This window comes from Pristis pectinata, chromosome 10, assembly GCF_009764475.1.
Source record: "Pristis pectinata isolate sPriPec2 chromosome 10, sPriPec2.1.pri, whole genome shotgun sequence".
Classification (NCBI taxonomy): domain Eukaryota; kingdom Metazoa; phylum Chordata; class Chondrichthyes; order Rhinopristiformes; family Pristidae; genus Pristis; species Pristis pectinata.
Genome location: NC_067414.1, coordinates 75,499,163 through 75,521,064, shown reverse-complemented (window position 1 = coordinate 75,521,064; position 21,902 = coordinate 75,499,163). Strand labels below are relative to the sequence as shown.

The 21,902-nt window shown below is 44.2% G+C and overlaps 1 protein-coding gene across 1 annotated transcript in view; it reads left to right on the top strand.

Annotated features, from left to right (window-relative positions):
• The window catches only part of allc (allantoicase), a 40,996-nt gene that overhangs the window by 8,366 nt on the left and 10,728 nt on the right, over nt 1–21,902 (top strand). The window contains exons 2-6 of the mRNA XM_052024900.1: nt 7,678–7,728; nt 11,544–11,631; nt 13,865–13,990; nt 18,841–18,920; nt 21,359–21,491. Coding sequence (XP_051880860.1) covers nt 7,678–7,728; nt 11,544–11,631; nt 13,865–13,990; nt 18,841–18,920; nt 21,359–21,491 — 478 coding nt within the window. The remainder of the gene's footprint in view (nt 1–7,677; nt 7,729–11,543; nt 11,632–13,864; nt 13,991–18,840; nt 18,921–21,358; nt 21,492–21,902) is intronic.

The window sequence follows — 21,902 nt, the reverse complement described above, 5'->3', positions numbered from 1 at the left end:
GCTCTGCCACTCCCAGCGATCCCACTGGATGACTTTCAGATGAACTGTTTACATAGACTTTTCGCTCCGGTGGGGTTTGGCATATCTGATTGGGGGCTGCTGAATGGCAGTTCCCCCACCACTCCCCTCATCACTACATAACATCTCTTCCAGCGATCCCCAATGGGGTGGGTGTTTCAGGAATTGATATTACCCTTCCTACAATTTGACCTCCACCTGAGTCCCGACTCTCAGGGTCATTTCACAGCCAGTGAGCAAGCCTGCGGAATGCTGGTGCAGGCTCCCGAATGAGCACGGTTCCACCGTTTCAGTTGGCCACAGCGACTGCGAGCGAAACTGGTAACTGGGTGCCTCAGTGACCACTGCCAATGGTGCCGCTAAGCTGGGGGCTCCCTGAACTTTGAACGGTACCCACTGGATTTGCTGCCACTGTGCCTACCTGTGACTCCCCACGAGCTGGTACGGTTGCTGCTTTCCAGCATTTGTGGTGCCCTATATCCATGCCCCAGATGACTTTGGGGAGCACGTGGCATACAGCGGCCATCGGGACAATGTGACAGCACTGCCCATTACCTGGTCGAAAGACACACCACTGTCAATCAAGGTCTGGCTCCACCCCACCCATCAGTGCACACCTGACCATTGGCCCCTTTAAGCGCCTTTGTACTTGGCCTCGGGTCATTGGCCTTTTGTGATCGATTAGCCCCTGCTGTCACCGGGCCATTGGCCTTTTTGAACAACCTGGGCTGGATCCCCCCCACCCCTCCAGCACTATAAAGAGTGCCACATGTGCCCGGTTCATTCTCTTTTTGATTGGTCCGAGGAACCGTGGAACGGCGCTGAAGAATCCGTTGGTAAGGTGTGCACTTCAACAGGGTTAGGAGTGTTCTAAGTTAGTATCCCTGGTAGCGTAGAGCTGTGCCTGCTCTGAGTCAAGAAAGGGTGGCGGGTATCGTATTGCTTTTCCTTGATCATTTGTACCCAGTTTGTTGTATGTGCGTGTGTGTATTTTACCCTTGTTGCGATTTTCCCATGCTTGCTATCACCGGTGCACATGTGTGTGTGTTGCCCCGTTACCTTTTCCTCGCGTTTGTCTTTGTAAATAAATCATTTATCTCTAAGACTGTGTTCAGAGTCCTTGTCCTTTGAGACCTCGGATCTATTTCACAACAGGGTCCCATTGGAGTTGGCGGAAGTGGTAGAGAATGATGTGTTGGATATTTCCTGCTAAGTTGTCCAGCCCAGTTATAACATTGATAATTATTGACCATATGGAAAATTGCCCAGGTAGATCTACAAAAAGCAAAACAAATGAATTGACAGAAATTGAAAAGGAATAAAAAAAACTACAAATGCTGGAAATCTGAAATAAAACCAGAAAATGCTAGAAATACTCGGCAGGTTAGGCAGCATGTGTGGAGTAACAAACAATCTGCTGGAGGAACTCAGCAGGTCAAGCAGCATCTGTGGGGGATAAGGAATTGTCGATGCTTTGGGTCAAAACCCTGTATCAAGGCTTGTCAACAATGAAATGTCGACAATTCCTTTCCTCCCACAGGTGCTACTTGACCCGCTGAGCTCCTAACTGTTAATCATCAGGAAAATGGTAGCTGAAATCATCAGCAACGTTTTCAAAGTGCACATTCACTATATAACCTGCACACTAAAGTCACACTGAGTTCACTGGGAAACTTGGTCGCAGAGCTCATTACAAATTATCCAAATGTGGATAAAACTGATCTCATTCCAGAGAAATGATGAGTTTGAATGCCCTTGCCTTCACATCAGCTGTTGACTGTGCATAGCACCAAGAACTACTAAAGTCAGTAGATAACAGGGGAAATCTCACCAATTGACAGACACAAATGTGGCGCGAGAGAATGGACATTCTCACAGGTTTATGTTATTCTTGAAAAATAACAGGATTCATTGCATTTATTGTCAGTGACTAACTATTATTGACAATAATTAATTGTGTGAAAGGTAATAACTTTCCAATTTTCCAGGAAAAAGAAGTGTGTCACAGTTTTGAGCTCGAGTACTACCATGCTGATCTGACCTCATTTAATTCTTAGCATTTTTCTTGATGTCCACACTAACTGTTTTTGCCATTTCTAATGGTGAAAACCTAGTAAATCCTTCCACCTTGCACTAACTCCTCCGCTTTAAAATGTTCCTTAACGTCAGCTACAGTGACCAAGCTTTCAGTAATCTGCCTGCAGTATCAATTCATGTGGCTCAGTTCAAGTTTTTCCTGAATGCTTTATTTTTTTAAAGGTGGTGTATAGAATAGACACACGTTGTTTTTATTGTATTGAACATTTGATGGGCCCATGATTCCAATCTCACGGAAACTTGGACAACCAAAGAATTGATGTAAATACCATTAACTTCATTTGTAGCGACTCACCGTCCAGTCAGGTGAACTGGCTCGGCAGTCAGCTCGTGCGGCGTCGGAGCGACGAGGCCCAAGATGGCGGTGGGCCTCATCTTTCCCGAGCGACGGGGCAAACCCGCACGCGGGAAAGACTTGATGACGTAGTACTTACGTCATTGCCAGTTGCATTGGGTGGGAACAGTCTCCCTTAAAAGGCCCTCGCAAGGCGGGAAAATAAACCAGTTCTTGTTTGACAATCCATCGACTAGCATCTTGTTTTATTTTGCGGTACCAACTGCTACATTGGTGACCCCGATGGTCCAAACGGATTTTGGACCCGTGCAATGGACGACAACGCAGCAGCCAATGCAGTGGCCCTCAAGCTGCCCACCTTTTGGACACTTCGGCCCAGCGTCTGGGTTGACCAGGCCGAAGCGCAATTCCACCTTCGGCAGATCACCTCTGACTCCACAAAGTACTACCATGTGGTTAGCTCTCTGGACCAAGAGACAGCCGCCCAGGTCGGAGACTTCATCCAGTCGCCTCCGGAGGAAGATAAGTACCCGGCTTTCAAAGACCTTTTGATTCGGACCTTCGGCCTCTCCCGTCGTGAGCGCGCCGCCCACCTGCTTCATCTGGACGGCCTGGGGGACAGATCCCCATCCGCCCTAATGAATGAGATGCTGGCATTGGCCGAGGGACACAAGCCATGCCTGATGTTCGAACAGGCCTTCCTCGAACAGCTCCCCGATGACATCCACCTGTTGTTAGCTGACGCCGACTTCAGCAACCCCTGTGAGGTAGCCGCCCGGGCAGATGTCCTGTGGAAGGCCAAATGCGAGAGCGGTTCGTCCGTCGGTCAAATCACCAGGCCACGAGCCCAATGCCCGCCTCACCCAGTTCCAGCAACCGAGCAGCCACACCCCAGGAACACAGACAACGATACGGGTGACCAGCTGTGTTTCTACCATCAGAGGTGGGGCGCGGAGGCCTGTCGATGCCGCCCACCCTGCAAGTTTCAGGGAAACGCCAGGGCCAGCCGCCGCTGATGGCTACAGCGGCTGGCAGCCGACAGAGCCTCCTATTCGTTCAGGACAAGAAATCTGGACGGCGTTTCCTCGTTGATACTGGAGCGGAGGTCAGTATTTTGCCCCCGACTGGCCGCGAAACTCGTAACAGGCCACCAGGTCCTGTACTCAATGCCGCCAACGGTACAATGATACCGTCTTTCGGTACCTGTACACTTCAATTACAATTCGGCGGCAGCCGTTTTACCTGGACCTTTATCCTTGCTACCGTCGCCCGACCGCTCCTAGGAGCCGATTTCCTTCGGGCCCACAACCTGTTAGTCGACCTGCGAGGGAAGTGGTTAGTCCACTCTAGCACTTTCCAGACCTATCCCCTGGAAGAAATCAGCCTACCAGCCCCGTGCCTGGACTCCATTTCCCTTTCTGGCGACAATTTCACCAAGCTCCTAGCTGAATTCGCATCAATTTTGGCACCTCCGTTTACAAATTCTAGGCCCAAACACGGGGTACGACACCACATCATTACTACAGGGCCACCCCTTCATGCCCGAGCACGACGATTACCTCCAGACAAGCTCCGCCTGGCAAAGGAAGAGTTCCGTCACATGGAGGAGCTGGGGATTGTTCGCAGGTCAGACAGCCCCTGAGCCTCCCCCCTGCACATGGTCCCCAAAGCCACCAGAGGGTGGAGGCCCTGCGGCGACTACTGCAGGCTGAATGACGCCACCACCCCGGACCGCTATCCCATCCCTCACATCCAGGAATTCGCAGCGAACTTACAAGGGGCCTGCATCTTTTCCAAAGTGGACCTCATTCGGGGATACCACCAAATCCCGGTCCATCCGGATGATGTCCCCAAAACTGTGATTATCACCCCATTCGGCCTGTTCGAATTCCTTCGAATGCCGTTCGGCCTTAAGAACGCTGCGCAGACCTTCCAGTGGCTGATGGATGCGGTAGGCCGAGACCTGGACTTCGTGTTCATTTACTTAGATGACATACTGATGGCCAGCCGTAACCGCCAAGAACACCTTTCCCACCTCCGCCAGCTGTATTCCCGTCTCCACGATTTCGGCCTCACGATCAACCCGTCCAAATGCCAATTCGGACTTGACTCTATCGATTTCCTCGGCCACAAAATCACCAGCGACGGGGCAACACCCCTACTCGCCAAGGTAGACGCTATCCGCCATTTTGCCTGCACCGACACGGTCAAAGGCCTACAGGAATTCCTTGGGATGGTCAACTTTTACCATCGGTTCATCCCTGCAGCAGCCCATATCATGCGCCCTCTGTTCTCGCTGATGGCTGGTAAGGGCAAGGACATCACCTGGAATGACGAGGCTGCAGCTGCCTTCGTTAAGGCCAAAGACGTCCTGGCAGATGCCACGATGCTTGTACACCCTAGGACAGACATCCCAACCGCCCTCACGGTGGACGCGTCCAACACTGCGGTGGGTGGGGTACTGGAACAGCTAATCGAAGGCCGTTGGCAACCCTTGGCATTTTTCAGCAAGCACCTTAGACCACCCGAACTGAAATACAGCGCTTTTGATCGGGAACTTCTAGCGCTGTATCTGGCGGTTCAGCATTTCCGATACTTTCTAGAAGGCAGGCCTTTCACCGCTTTCACCGATCATAAGCCTTTGTCCTTTGCCTTCTCCAAAGTTTCCGATCCCTGGTCAGCTCGTCAGCAGAGACATTTATCCTACATTTCCTAATTCACAACAGATATCCAACATGTCTCCGGAAAGGATAATGTCGTCGCTGATGCACTTTCCAGACCGACCATCCACAACCTGTCCTTGGGTGTCGACCACACAGCCCTAGCTGACGGACAGCAAGCCGACGACAAGCTGCCCAGCTACAGAACAGCAGTCTTGGGTCTGCAGCTCTGAGTTTTCTTGGTTGGTCCAGGTCAGCAGACCCTACTTTGCGACATCGCAACAGGTCAGCCCCGCCCTATAGTCCCTGCAGCCTGGCGGAGACGCGTTTTCGACTCGGTACATGCGCACCCATCCATCAGATCAACTGTCCGACTGGTCACCAGCAAGTTTGTCTGGCATGGCCTGCGCAAACAGGTCAGTGAGTGGGCCAGGACTTGTCCGCACTGCCAGACATCGAAAATCCAACGACACACCAAAGTCCCGCCACAGCAGTTCGAGCCTACCCATAGGAGGTTCGACCACATACACGTCGACCTCATGGGCCCTCTGCCAGTTTCAAGAGGAGCCTGGTACCTCCTTACCATCGTGGACCGGTTCACGAGGTGGCCAGAGGCAACCCCCCTGACTGACATCACGACTGATTCCTGCGCCCAGGCGCTGCTCACAACTTGAGTCTCACGTTTTGGTGTTCCGGCCCACATCACTTCAGACAGAGGCACCCAATTCACTTCCAGTCTCTGGGCTGCATTAGCGAACCTGCTAGGGATGCAGCTGCACACCACCATGGCCTACCATCCTCAATCAAATGGGTTGGTGGAACGTTTTCACCGCCATCTGAAATCAGCCTTGATGGCCCGCCTGAAGAGTCCTAACTGGGTTGACGAGCTGCCTTGGGTCCTGCTCGGCATACGCACTGCCCCCAAAGAAGACCTCCGCGCTTCGTCAGCTGAGCTTGTGTACGGGGCGCCCCTAGTTGTCCCAAGGGATTTCATACCTGCCCTTCAAGACCAAGGGGAACAACCCCCAGCAGTCCTACAAAGACTGCGCGAGAAGCCCTGCCAGCCCAAAGAACTACGAGACTGTAAGTTTGTTTTCGTTCGCAGGGGCACACCTCGGGCGCCGTTGCAACGACCATATGAGGGACCGTTCCGAGTCATAAGGAATAATGGATCCACCTTTATTTTGGACGTTGGGGGCAGGGAACAGGTTTTCACGATGGACCACCTCAAACCAGCCCATTTAGATCTGCAACAACCGGTCGAGGTTTCAACGCCACGACGCAGAGGCCGACCCCCTAAGCGACGGCTGGCACAGCCCGCGGACCTTGGGGACTGTATCGCTGGTTCTGGGTGGGGTTTGTGTAGCGACTCACCGTCCAGTCAGGCGAACCGGCTCGGCAGTCGGGTCGCGTGGCATCGGTGCGACGAAGCCCAAGATGGCGGCGGGCCTTGTCTTTCCCAAGCGACGGGGCGAACCCGCACGCGGGAAAGACTTGATGACGTAGTACTTACGTCATTGCCAGTTGCATTGGGTGGGAACAGTCTCCCTTAAAAGGCCCACGCAAGGCAGGAAAATAAACCAGTTCTTGTTTGACAATCCTTCGACTAGCGTCTTGTTTTATTTCGTGGTAGCAACCGCTACACTTTGCCATTTCATTCTGCATTCCGATTGAGTTAGCCTCAGGGCAATGATTGAATTAAATTGTTAATGCTGGATTGAATGGGATTAGTTAGATGGGTAATCGATAGGTGGCATGCACTCTGCGGACCGAGAGGCATGTTCCTATGTTGTCTGATTCTGTGACTTAATGACTCTAAAATTGAAAAAGAGCAAATCAAAATGTGAACTTTAAAATTCCCAGACTTGCTTGAATGACAAGATGGAGCTGATCTGGCCACAGTCCATACAATATTACACTATTGTGTGTGACATTTTTGAGATACATAGTCTGCTGATGTTCTGAGACCTCAGATCATTGAGAATTATTCTGATATTTTCATTGTATCATTAGTTCCAGCATAGAAGAAGGGTGAAACCAGGAACAAATGACACACTGAAAGCACCTAATAAAGTGAAAGTTAACTCCACACATTCTGGTGACTTTTAGATACTTCTTCAATTCTCTTTCCCATTTTTAGTGCAGTGTCCTTTTTCCATTTAGGTCCCCTTAATTCTCGTCTCTAACTTCTGGCCACATTAGTCACATGTGATCTTTCCAAAACTCTCCTGATGTGCTCTACTGCTTCTAATGAGAGCAGTCTGGAGTGGAGACACAGGAGACTGCAGATGCTGGAATCTGGAGCAACAAGCAATCTGCTGGAGGAACTGGTTGAGCAGCATCTGTGGTGGTTGAAAAGGAATTGTTGAATTTTCAGATGCAGGGTTTCGACCTGAAAAGTTGACAATTCCTTTCCTCCAAAAGATGCTGCTTGACGCTTTGAGTTTCTCCAGCAGATTGTTTGCTGCAGTCTGGGGTGACTCTAGCAGATACTCCCCCACCACCTACAGGTAAATGTGTTCCCATGCTTTGTGCCTTCCCTTGTTACATTCCTTAATACATGGGGAACCACTGGAAGGGATCAATTTGCTGTTTTCTGCTTTCCAGGTCCTATTTGCAACAGATGATTGGTTTGCAACCGCAGAGAATCTTTTGAAGGTGAGTGAAAAGCATCAAATGTTTCAGTTTATTTTATAAATGCTGAATTGGCAATACATTGAAATGATTCCTTTATTCTTTGTGCTCTGTGTTCTGTGTGGAGTTTGCACATTCTCCCTGTGATTGCGTGCGTTTCCTCTGGATGGGCTTCCTCCTACATTCCAAAAATGTACAGGTTGGTAGGTTAACTGGACACAGTAAATTTCTCCTAGTGTGCAGGTGAAAGGTATAATTCAGGGAGGAACTGATGGGAATGTGAGGAGAATAAATCGAGTTAGTATAGCATTAGTGTAAAAATAGGTGGTTGATGGTTGGCACAGACTCAATGGGCTGAATAGCCTGATTCCATGCCACATCTCCCTATGACTGTATGACCCCATGTGCTTTGCTGCAGATAACCTGTGACAAAATCTCTGATTTGTGAGCACATGCTAATTGTTATGAATGACATAGGTGTGACTTAAGTCCTTTAACATCTTATGAAGCAAGAGCCTCATGTCACAGGCCTGGAAAGAATTTTGGAATGGTTATTTTTTATAACCAAGGTGAGACCTGAAAAGTCAGTTAATTTACATTTCCTTTCTTAAAAAAAATCATGTAGAATTCACCCACTATTTAAAATCATAAAGAAAGACTAATAAACACTAATTTCTGCCATTCAATGTAAGCTTGCATTTACTTATCAATTTTCATACAGCAAATGACTCCTGAGTCTTTATAAAGAAAATCTGGAAGCTGTGTGATGATGAGAGAATTAGAAAGCCTGGTCCAACGAGTGGTTTGCAACTGGAGAACGTAAGGGAGAGACACCTTGGTGGAGATTTTCAGAGAATATGATTGAGGTGATTGAAGGCATGGCTGCAGTTTCGAGAGGGTGGGAGGAGTGACATATGGAAAGGTTGGAGTTCAAAAATGAAGGTAGGAACAGGTACAGGCCATTCCATTAACTTATGGCCAATTTGTATTAATTCCATTTTATCAGCCAAACCTTCAATCTCCTTAAATTAAAAACAGGAGATGGTGAAGGTCAGGCATCTACTGTGGAAAGAGAAACAGAGTTAATGGTTTTAGATCAGACTCTTCATCAGAAACCACCATTGAATTCATTGTCACTTCTCTTCCAGAAATGCCAATTCTGGTTCTGTTTCCACACTTCCAGCCTCTTCTATTTTTATTTTAGATTTCCAGCATTTGCAATTTTCTTTTTTTGTTTTCATTCTCCATTCTTGTTTTTGCACTTGACAAACAGTAATCGTAAGTCGCAGGTTATTGGGTGCTTGGGAGGATTCCTAGTCATCCCATTAAGCATGGACAGTGTTGGCAGTGAGTGTCTCCTTCCCTTAGTGAATGGAAGTTTTGTTAGGAACTCATATTAAATAATGATAACAGGCTTTTGCCAGATGAGTTCAAAAATCAAACCAGGTGGACAGCAAGTGGCCAGGAGGCTTTCGTTCAGAGGTTTTTCTGTGATCCTCCTTGTTTTCATAACTTAGTAATCGGTTTATTATTCACACGTAATGAGATACAGTGAAAAACTTTATTTTGCATGCCGTCCACGCAGATCATTTCAAGCAGAAGTACATTGAGGTAGTACAAAGGGAAAAGCAATAACAGAATGCAGAATATAGTGTTACAATTACAAAGCAAGTGCAGTCCAGGGAGACAATAAGGTGCAAGGGCCACAACAAGGTAGATTGTGAGATCAAGAGTTCATCTTCATCATACAAGAGGTCCATTCAAGGGTCTTATAATAACAAGATAGAAGCTCTCCTTGAGCCTAGTGAAAAAAATTTGGTAAATTAGTTTATTATCGTCACATGTATCAATGTGATTTTAAGCATGACTATGATGCTAGGAGGATGAAGGTCAGCCCAGACTCCATGTATTCAATTTAAATTAACATTTAGAAATGCACGTTGTTGAAAACTAGTCACAGAACTCTGGGTGTTTAATACAATATCACCCACGAATGAATGTTTCTTTTCTGACATCATTAACTCCGTAAACACAGAATAATGAAAAGGATTTCAGATCAATAACTTAAATACAAATATTATTCACTGTAATGTATACCAACTTGCACCTCATTAGAAATAAAATATAGAAATATTTTTTAAATCAAATATTCTTTTTTTGGCATATGTTGATGCAAAATATTCACGTAATTTGTACACTAAACTGCATCTAACCCATTGTGCCTCCCTCAGCATATCTGCTTCCGTCTCTGTTCCTTTCCCAGAAGCAGCAGTTGGTTTAAATCACACTCCATCTGCCAGTGTTATGAACACAGTCTGATGGTAACAGAAACAGTACAATTTACAGTCAATTTCAAAACGGCCAAAAATATTTGGTGGCCTACATTCAGGGCCTGCAATCCAGGCTTCCCAATTCTTCCACAAGTATTCTGCATGTGCAATGGATTATTTCCAAGTTCTAATGAGAAAAATCTGCCTTGGAACTTTCAGCATTTTAGTGAATCTCTGGAACAAGAAGGGAGGCTTTCATCGAAAGGGCTGCACTTCTGATATTGTGGCAATTTCTCAGTACTGAACAAAAAAAAGTAAACTTCAAATGTACCTAAATGACTTTGACAACCTCTGGTCCTACTGTCAAAGAAATATTTTGAGAAGTGTAGAAAACATAGCTGTCATTTCTATTCGTCAGACAACAATGTAATGTTGAGCACATAATACTGGGTACAGTTGATCCAAAAACATGAGTTCAAATCCCACCACTGAGAGAAACACGAGACTGCAGATGCTGGAATCTGAAGTAAAAAAAGTATTGCTGGAGGAACTCAGTGGGTGAAGCAGCATCTGATGGTCAACGTTTCTTATCCAGATTCTGCATCAGGACTGAGAGTGTAGAGGGAAGATAGCTGGTATATAGAAATGAGAGGGAGGGGTGAGACAGAGGCTGATAGGTGATAAGTGGAACCAGATGAGGTAGGGGGATGATACGTAGGTGGAGCCAGATAGGGGAGGGAGAGAGGGGAGTGTTAAGACACAGGCTCGTAGGTGACAGATGGAAACAGATAAGGAAAAAGAATTTTTTTTCACAGGTGGAACCAGGTATTTAAGTTCAAATAATAAAACAAACCTGGAATTGAAAAAAACCTAATCTCAATAATGGGAACATGAAATTGCTGGATTATTGCAAAAACCTGCCAGGTTTACTAATGTCCTTCAGAAATCCCCCCATCCTTACCCTCTCTGTCTATACGTGACTCCAGACCTACCAATGTGGTTTACCCTTAACTACCCTCTCAGTTCAGAGCTGTAAGGGACAAATCAGCAGTAAAGTCTAGATCATGACAGTAAATAAATTTACTGGTGATACTGACTGAGCGATAAGTATTGGACACTGGGGATAATTCATCTGATCTTTGAAAAAAACACATTGGAGTGTCAATGCAGTCTGGTGCCTGCGTGAAGCTATCCTGAGCTCACAATGCTAAAATTGAACCTAGTGAACATTAACCTCGGAAGAACAGCTCACCTGAGTGATATTCTCTATGTCCTATGCCTTTAATATTTCTGAATTAATATAGATGAAGATTGTGTTGTTCTTTGTGCCTCTGATTAGAGGGAGTATTGGGGAAAATTTCTGAGGGGTGCTCTCCCTAGTCCACTGTTGACATCTTTCCACAAGTCGTTCCATTTCAGTCGGAGCAGGCAATCAAGAAAAACCCTTGGACAAACAATTCTTAATGATGAAACTTCCATGCTATGAGTGGGGCTGTGTGCAAGGGAAATGTCTTGAACGCTATACACTCAGACCTCATATCTTAACTTTTAAAACAACTTTTTTTTTAGCCTGAAGCACCACAATGGAAGGCTCAAGAATTTACAGATTTTGGCAAGTGGATGGACGGATGGGAAACTAGGAGAAAAAGAATTCCAGGCAAGTTAAAATCTAGAATTTACACACTTAAAGCTAATTTCATTATGTTTCCTACCACAATCTTAGTAGATACAGCTGTGTAAAAGCAGGACCCATTAATCTGACATATATTTAACTGATGAAAAAAGGAATTCTTATTAGATCCAATAAACCAAGGACAGCAGCATGACAAACACATTAAGTCTTTGCAAATACCTGGTCAGAAAGTGCAGGTGAGGGAAAAGATCGCCCCTCGTGGCCCATTGAGGTAATGCATTACCAATTGTGGAACATCGTGACAAAGACCAGACAGAAGCTGGACTAGAGATTCATGCTCCAGCCATCTGTTAAACATATGATGGAGTATTGTATGATTTAGTGTCTTGAAGACAGGAGAAGAAATACTGTGCAGTATTAAAAGAATATAAAAAAAATCAATCAATCTAGCAGAGGTCTTTGCTGCTGGCAAAACACAGGATGTCTCTGCATTCTAAGTGGAAGGTTTAATCATGATAACAGGTATTATCTGCACTAAGTTTTAATTTGGGTAATGGCTTTTGAAAGCTTCGAACAAGATGATGCTTCAAATTATAGCAGAAGCTAATTGTTCAGGCTATTCTGGGTAGAAACTGGTTGAATGGATGGACTTTCTGTTGTCCCTTTGAATAAATCTAAGTATGGCACATTGGCGCAGCTGGTAGAGCTACTGCCTTACAACTCCAGTGACCCAGGATCAATCCGGACCTTGGGTACTTTCTTTAGCTTCTCCTTGTGACCGCATCGATTTTCTCTGGGTGTTCCAGTTTCCTCCCACATCTGAACGACGTGTGGGTTGGTAGGTTAGCTGACCACTGTAAATTATCCCTAGTGTGTTGGTGACAGGTTAACTGGGAGAAGTTGATGTGAATATGGGGAGAATCGTTTAGTCTAGGATTAGCACAAAAGTAGATGGTTGATGGTAGGCATGGACTTGGTGGGCTGATAGGCCTGTTTCCATGACCCTAATCCTACCTTGAATTCTTGAGTACAGTAAAGCAGTAAGAGGTTGTGCATCACTACTTATGAGGGTTCAAATGATCAGCTGGCAATTTTGCTTTCCTCATCTTCCACTCACTCTGCTTTCGCCTCCCCAGCACCCTGATCTCTAACTTCCTCTCCCCAATGTGGCATCCTTCTGATGTAACTGTAAAACTGCTATAGAACGTCCCTGACACTGGGGAGGTTTATCTCCATAGTGTACACTTTTTCCTCTTAAGCCGATTCCCTGCCTGAAAGTCTATCTGATTGACAAGTTTAGTTCCTAGTTGGGTAGTGAATGCTCCAGAAAGGAACAATGAGATTTCTAATTGTTGTGGAGTGGGTACATCACTGTTGAAAGGGTCGGTGTTGATTGTGGGGCAAGGTGAATGAGAAGATTGTGGAGGGAGTGCAAGTTGGGCCAGAGAGAGGTGAGAGGAAGCTTAGCAACTTGAGATCCAATTTTTGCTCGTTTGTTTATCAGACCTGGAGAAAATCATCCTGCTGCTTCTGATTCAAAACTACAGCTGTAAAGGCTCTGAGGTGATGGTTTCAGTTCTTTTCATGTCAAATATAGAAGCACTTACATTGAGGGAACAGAGCTTCTCAACAACCAGCCTCTTGAAAATAGACTGGTAATGTGCTGCTCAGCAGAAATAGGCCTGTAACTTTTATACTTCTTACCCAACCCATGTGCGCCACTTTTGGGGGTTAAATTAACTCTCCAAGTTTTTATTTGCTGATGACCCGCACTGCATTTTTCTTGAAGAATTGTATTTCTACTTAACTTGAACTTAACGGAAATTTATATTTGGTTAGAAATGCTAAGCAGCTGTTTGTTGTACTCTCTTTTATGGTGTTCAGTTCCATTATAGCCAATATAGGTTAGTTTTCGGAGTGAAGTTGAACAATGGTACCCATTCAGCACAAGGGCTCAAAGACAAATTTCTACTTCAGCATTTAATTATGAATTAAAATTGATCAAAATTGGGCCATTTTATATATATTTCTCTCTAATATGCAAATTCAGACAGTTGGGCTTTCAGATGGCCTATTTTAATTCCAGGCAAATACATGAACATAACGTGCATCTTGAAACTGGCTTTCCAATAGATTACATCACTCAAAAATTAGTATTCTTCAAATTGTCATTGAGTATGATCATGCTCCAACTTTTCTCTCCCTTGTTGTATTAAACTCTAACCTTTGTACATCAATACATGTTTGTATTTCATAGGTCATGACTGGTGTGTTATCCAGCTGGGCGTGCCTGGAGTCATACATGGAATTGATATAGATACTTCTTATTTTACTGGCAATTATGCACCTCGTATGTCAATTCAAGCAGCATGCCTAAATGCAGGTTAGTAAGCTGTAACTTACTAAGACTCCTCCACAGTTTAAGACATTGAAATGCAATAAGACACACAAAAAATCCTGCAGATGCTGGAATCTGGAGCAATACACAAAAAGTACTGAAGGAACCCAGCAGGCCAGGCAGCATTCATGGAGGGAAAAAACCAGTCGACGTTTCGGACTGAGATCCTTCATCAGGGTCTCCGTCTGAAAAGTCGACTTTTTTTTTCCTCCGTGGATGCTGCCTGACCTGCTGAGTTCCTTCAGAACTTTTTGTGAAATGCAATAAAAGTTCTGCAAAGGCACAATAATTATAGTCTCCATTTATTCCTCACTATGTTTTGATCCTCTTGAAGTGCTCTCTCATGCCACGTGACATTTCTTATGCAGACGGGTGGGAAGATGGTATTTCACACATATGGCACTGCATATGACACTGGTGACCATGGGTCAGCCTGATTTCCCAAGGTATCTCTGAGGTACCTCTTTGCCTCTCTTAGATCTTCACCACTTGAAATCCAGAACTCCTACTGTGACAATCATTGTAGCGATGTGCTGTGTCAATGCATTTGCCTAATTCATTGATGTTTTATTGTACCATCAAGTGAACTAGTTTAAATCCCTTCTGGTTAAAATTCAGAGTTTACAATATCTGTTACACATTTTAAGTCTGTCACTAAATTTTGTGGTTCACACATATTTAAAATTACTTTCTATTTTCAACAATGGATGGTATAACATTGTGAAGAATCTATTTAACCTTTTAATATTCAGTTTAAAGCACCAAATAACTAATCAATGATACCATTTGTGGATATTTTAATAATTTTAGAATATGACCACACATACCAGAAAGCAATTATGCAAAACCATAAAAGAATATTCTGAGACACAAATAAAGATTCTGACTGCAACAACTAACAGATTACTTGCAATATAAAATGAACTGTATGCAATGTTCATCTGAGTCTTTTGTTATGTTTCTTTATGACAGTGAGCGGCAGCACAATGGCGCAGCTAGTAGTGCTGCGGATTCACACCTCCAGCGACGTGAGTTCAATCCTGACCTCTGATACTATCTGTGGGGGTGTTTGCATGTTCTCCATATGACTGCATGGGTCTCCTCCAACATCCCAAGGATATGCAAATTGGCAGTTTAAATGGCCACTGTAAATTGCCCCTAGGGTGTCGGTGAGTGGAAGAATCCCGGGGTGATCTTGGTGGGAATGTGAGAACAACGAACAGTGTAAATGGGTGTTTAATGCTTGTTGCAGGCTTAGGGAGATGAAGGGCCTGTTTCCGCGCTGTATGATCCAAAAGTCATAGAGTTATAAAGAACAGAAACAGGCCCTTTGGCCCAACTTGTCCCGTGCCAAAATCGGTACCTACCCGAGTAGTACCGTATGCCTACATTTGGTCCCTCTAAACCTTTCCTATCCAGATACCTATCTAAATGTCTTTTAAATACTGTAATTGTACCCGCCCCTACCACTTTCTCCAGCAGCTCGTTCCATATACCCACCACCCTTGGTGTGAAAAACTTGCCCCTCAGGTCCCCTTCGAATCTTTCCCCCCTCAGGTCCCCTTTAAACCTCTGCCCTCTAGTTTTGGACTCCCCTACCCTGGGAAAAAGACTGTGACCATCCACCTTATCTACACCCCTCATGATTTTATAATCCTCTATAAGTTCATCTGTCGGCCTCCCTCACTCCAGGGAAAACAGTCCCAGCCTATCCAGTCTTTCCTCATAACTCAAGCCCCCCAGTCCTGACACCATCCTTGTGAATCTTTTCAGCACCTTCTATAGCTTTATCACATTCCTACCTATAGCGTGGCAACCAGAACTGCACACAATACTCTGGTGTGGTCTCACTAACGTCTCACCAAGGTCCCATACAACTGTATGACTTCATGACTTCATGACATAGAAGGAGGGCTATGCCAGCTATGCCAACTCTCAGAGCAATCCTGCCAGTCTAATTGCCCAATTGCCCAACTTATTTCCCCCAGTCAAAACTCCCTCACATATCCATCAAACCCTTGATTCGCTCGCTGCCCACCACATAGGGGACAATTTAACTTGCCAGCTTGTCATTGGGGTATGGGAGGAAACTGGAGCACCCATGGTGAACCTGTGCAGCGAAGAGGACCTCCTGCTTATACATAGAATGAGGTCATTCAGCCCAATGAGCCCGTGCTGGCCCAGGGCACTATCAACAGTCCTATTCTCCCACTTATCTCCCTATAACCCTATTCTCTCTCACATGCCCATCAACTCCCCCTAATTCAGCTACTGATCACTTACACAAAAAAAAACTCAAAGTCGAGTTTATAGTCACATGCATACACAGGTGCAATGATAAACTTACATGCTGCAGCATCACAGGCACATATAAGCAGCATTCACAAGAAAAACAGAAACTATATATAAATTACACACTATTTTTACAAGAAAGAACACAATTAGAGCAAAAAAACACCAAGTCCATTGTAGTGCAAGGTGATCAAAGTGGTCATAGTGTTGCTAAACTGAGGTAGTGATTAAGGTTGTGCCAGTTGGTTCAAGAACCGAATGGTTGAAGGGAAGTAGCTGTTCCTGAACCTGGTGGTGTGGAACTTCAGGCTTCTGTACCTCCTGCCTGATGGTAGATGCGAGAAGATGGCACGGCCCAGATGCTGGGGATCTTTGATGATAGATGTTGCCTTCTTGAGGCAGCGCCTCATGTAGATACTACCAATGGCGGGGAGGTATGTCCCTGTGATGGTTGGGCTGAGTTCATTACTTTCTGCAGCTTCATACATTCCTGGGCATTCAAATTGCTGTACCAGATCATGATGCAACCAGTCAGGATACTTTCAACAGTACATCTGTAGAAGTTTGTTAAAGTGTTTGGTGACAAGCCGAACCTCCTTAACCTCCTAAGAAAGTACAGACGCTGGCACCCCTTCCTTGTCGTTGCATCTATGTGCTGCACCCAGGATAGATCACTTGATGTGTTAACACCCAGGAATTTAAAGCTGCTAACCCTCTCCACTGCTGATCCCCCAATGTAGACTGGTGGATGTTCACCCTCCTTCCCCTTCCTGAAGTCAACAATCAGCTCTTTAGTTTTACTGATGTTGAGCAAGAGGTTGTTGTTATGGCACCACTCATCCAGGTGTCCTATCTCACTCCTGCACGCTGATTTGTCACCACCTGTGATTCATCCAGCAGCAGTGGTGTCATTGGCAAATTTGTACAAGGCATTTGAGTTGTGCTTAGCCACGCAGTCATGTGTGTATAGGGTGTAGAGTAAGGGACTAAGCACACAGCCTTGAATCAATTTAGAGTGGCCAATTAACCTACCGACCAGTGAGTTTTTGGGATGTGGGAGGAAACTGGAAGCACTGGGGGGAAACCCATGCAGTTACAGAGAGAAAGTACAAACTCCACACAGATAGCAGCTGAGGTCAGGATCGAACCAGGTTTGTATGGGCCGTGAGGCAGCAGTTCTACACTTTTGCCCTGGTTATTTCTGATTTTACAAACATTGTCATTTTTCCCAGTTTATTTCTGTTCCACAATTGCAGACACATAGCACAGGGAACTCGTGGTAGAGATTTGTCCCTCATTGTATGTGCTAAGTACCCCTGCAGGTGTAATGTGATGTTGTAACATCTGGTCTTTGAACCCTGCTTCAGCAATTTGCTTCCACAAGTGTGAAAGGAACTGAATTTCAGAAAGAGGGTAAAACAGGCACACATTCTTACCTTGTGTATTTAGTATGCACAATAGTAGTTTACTTTTCTGATTTCTTAATTGCTATGGTTAAATTTGTACTTCAAAAAAAGCAGGAACTGCTTTCTGAAGAGTGCTCTCACATTGGCAGGAGAGTCCAAAGCCCTTCACAGACAATGACACAAGAAATTCTGCAGATGCTGGATGTGGTATCTGGAGCGATACCCAAAAAGTGCTGGAGGAACTCAGCAGGTCAAACAGCATCCATGGAGGGAAATAAACAGTCAATGTTTCGTGCAGAACTAGAATTGCCTTCACAGACAATGTTTACTTGGCAAAATCTAACAACTTGCAAACTGCCACGACCTGTAAACAAGGACATGAGTAATTAGTTAATCTGTTTCTTTTGGTTAGCTTGGGCACTGTGAGAAACTCCTGCTCTTTTCTGAATTGCGCCGTGAGATCTTTGGTAAATTGGTTTATTATTGTCACATGTACTGAGGTACAGTGAAAACTTTGTTTTGCATGTCATCCATATGGATCATTTCGTCAAATCAGTGTATGGAGGTAGTACAAGGGAAAACAATAACGAATGCAGAATAAGGTGTTACAGTTACAGAGAAATGTAAATTTCTATCTGTTTGAGAGAATAAGTTGGACCAGGTTTAATGTCAATGTCTCATTCAAAAGAAGGACCATATTCTCAGTATCACTCAACCTAACTTGAGAAGTGCGGTTTGGACATGCAACTTTCTGACTCTGCTCCCTTGAACCAGACTTATTATCAATTGTTCTCTTCCACACCAGATTCCTCAACTTCTCATACCCCCACTGGTGTAATGTCTAACCTTAAGTCCTCAAATATGTGGTGTTGATTTGTATGTGCATGATGGATGATACTATTGATCAGTTAGGGAAAAAAAAGCTTTATTGCATTCAGCTTTGCATGACCTGTCTCAAAGGTCAATCTGAAGGACAAGATAGCCCAGAACTACTATTTTCCATCAATAGCTATGGTCTGCAATCTCCCTTACCTTATACTAATCCATCACATGCTCCTTGCACATGATCTGCAATCTGATAGCACATCCAAGAGCAAATGCTGAAATGACACATCTTTCACTTATCTCACTTACTAGATGCAGTTCCAGACCTACCAACAAGAGGAGAGAAAATAGGAACTGCTGCTTCAGAGGAGGAACATGAAGCTATTGGAAAGGTTTGTCAAAGATGATTTGCAATTTCGTTATCACAGATAACTTTGGCCTCTTTTTGACAACCTTAGTTGTGAAGACTGTTGTATTAAAGTGCTTGGCTTGCTGTGAGTGTAGGTCGGTCAATGATAGGTACATGGTCTGTGAATATTCATCCTGCACGAACAGTGAGTCAAGTATATTATCACTGTGAAAACTCAGAAAATGTGTTCTGTTACACCAAGATATACTTTTTTTAACTAAATTAAAGCACTAAAAGATAATGCTATAGATTTTCCAATGCTCCCAGTGTAGAATTTGAGGGAGAGGACACCCTCTGGAAACTCAAGCCTGGAAGAGAGAAAATCGTTTCCAAACTCCTGATGTGTGACATGAAGCTTTGCACTAAGAAGTCCAACTCGTAAAATGTACTCAACATTTCACTTTTATGAATTACATTGAATAAGCTATAATTGGTGCATTAGCAATTTCATTTGCTTAAAGGAGCATAATTTACAAATTCAGTGATGCATTAGCATAAAATCAATGGGCTGGATTTGCTGTTGAAATGACTGTGAGGTTAATAGTGTTCACGGTCATTTAGTTGTAAATGGCACAGCCACTTTGTGTGAGGGAAGTTGCGCAAATAAACTCATATATCAAAAATTTCTGTCCAGTTTGAACTGCTGCAATATTAACCTTAGAACAATAGCACTCCTGTTTGTAATGGCACTCCCATAATTGTATTGAATGTCTGGTATTTGCAAATTTTAATGAATTGGTCATGTCTCAGGGAGTTACGTCTTGTCATTACAAGTATTAACATCCTTTTAAAAATGTGACAATTGCAACTGTTAATCAACCTCTCTGTTATTGAAAATCAACCAATGGAGGTGAGGAAACTTATTCTTAAAGATATTGTTACTGGAGATTTTAAAATGTGAAATTAACATTTTTCTCTATTTTTCCTTTCCATCACATTTTCAATTTTTTCTGCCCTTTCTCTTAATCCAATCTTTCTTTTTCTTTTCTTCTCATTCCTTCTGCTGTTTATTTCTCAAACCTTCACTCAGATCAGTCGAGGAGATTTACAGTCATTGCCCTGTTCCTTGGATACCTTTTCCCCTCATTCCACAGCATCAGCATCACTTCTAACACACAAAATAGATTAAGACTTAAACATGCACAAGCTCTAACTGTTAGCAAATTCTGTTGAGGTCCCACTACAGCAAAGTCCATGCCATATATAAACTATTGTGGAGTTGTACGCCAAATACTCTAACTTCTACAGATGCACTGTTGAATATCCTGACTGGTTGCTTTATGGCCTGATATGGTAATTCCAATGCACAGTAACACAAGAGGCTACAGAGAGTAGTGACTCAGCCTGGTCCATCGCAGGCACATCCCTCCCTTCCACTGACTGTATCTACAGGATGCATTGTCTCAGGAAGGCACCTATCATCAAGGAACCCCACTATCTGTTCCATGCCCTCTTATCGCTGCTACTGTTTGGCAGGAGGTACAGAAGCCTGAAGTCCCAGACCACCAGGTTCAGTAACAGCTATTTTCCTGCAACCACTAGGTTCTTGAACCGACCTGCACAACCCTGATCCTACCTCAGCAACGTAACACTACAGACCACGTCTTGCCCTCCCATAGACTTGTCTCTGATTGTCTTTTTTTGCACTAAGGTCTTGTTTTTGCACAGTTTTCTCTCTCTCTCTCTCTTTGCTGTCTTGTATAATTTATGTATAATTTATATTCTGTGTGTTGCCTGTACCTATGTGTCTTTGATGCTGCTGCAAGTTTTTCATCGTACCTGTACCCTCACCATACTTGCGCACATGACGATAAACTTGACTTGACTATTTAACTGTTACACATTTGCCACAGCAGTATAGATATTTCTGTCATTATATTCATTTCCTCTGGAGTTTTGAAGAACGAGGGGAAACATTATTGGAACATATATGATTTTGAGGGAGTGTGACAGAATAGATGCTGAGATGCTTCCATTGGTGGGAGAATCTCAAATGAGGGGAGATTGTTACAAGATTAGGGACAGTCATTTAAAGCTGAGGTGCATAGGAAATTCTTCTTTCAGAGGGTGTTGAATCTCTGGATTTCTCTACCCTTGGAGGGTTGTGGAAGGTAGATCCTTGGAGGTATTTAAAAAGGAAGTTGATAAATTTTTGGATGATCAGGGAATTGACGGCTCTTGTGAACTTTTAAGGAAGAGGAAAAGGGGGCTTGGGGCAGATTGGCCAAGAATGGTAGAGCAGGCCTGAGGGACTAAGTGGTCCACTCCTGCTCCTATTTTCTTGTGTTCTTATGTTCATAAATAGATTAGGAAGCTCATTTGATTTTTCTTGGTTTACCATCTATGTATGGAGTCCAAATAAAATGATGACCATGAAGAGAAAGTTGACAAATCTTTCATATTTTATACTTTCTATGTTAGTTGGAATCAGAGTTCTGGACCGAGTTAGTTCCAATGACAATCCTACAACCAGGCTATATTGACACCTGCCATCATTATTTTCCTGTTCAGCAGTGGAAGCGATGGACTCACATCCGACTTAACATGTACCCAGGTAACCATTCAATGGCTTTTTAATTAAACAATATGCAGGCAAGGGTGATCCAAGCACTCTCTAGAATGCCAAAGCTGAAATGAGAAGACAAGCAAAATCAGAAAAGACCAATTGGCTGATTCCAAAAGCTCATAAATAAAATTTAAATTTCTGTTCCAATGATTTGTATGTATCTCAAGTTAGTGAAAGCAAAACCTTTGATTTGGAATGTATCTGAAAATACCGTAACATTACTAACAACAATACTTCCCAAGCCTTTAGGCCTATGAAATTCCAACAGGACTAACTAGCAAATAAGTAGTCAGGCAGTGAACAGCTGTGAGAATCCTTGGACTATCACTGACAGCCAACTCCCTCATCCCGCTTCTGAAGAAAAATGTCCCTCAAAACACAGCCTGACAATTAGACACT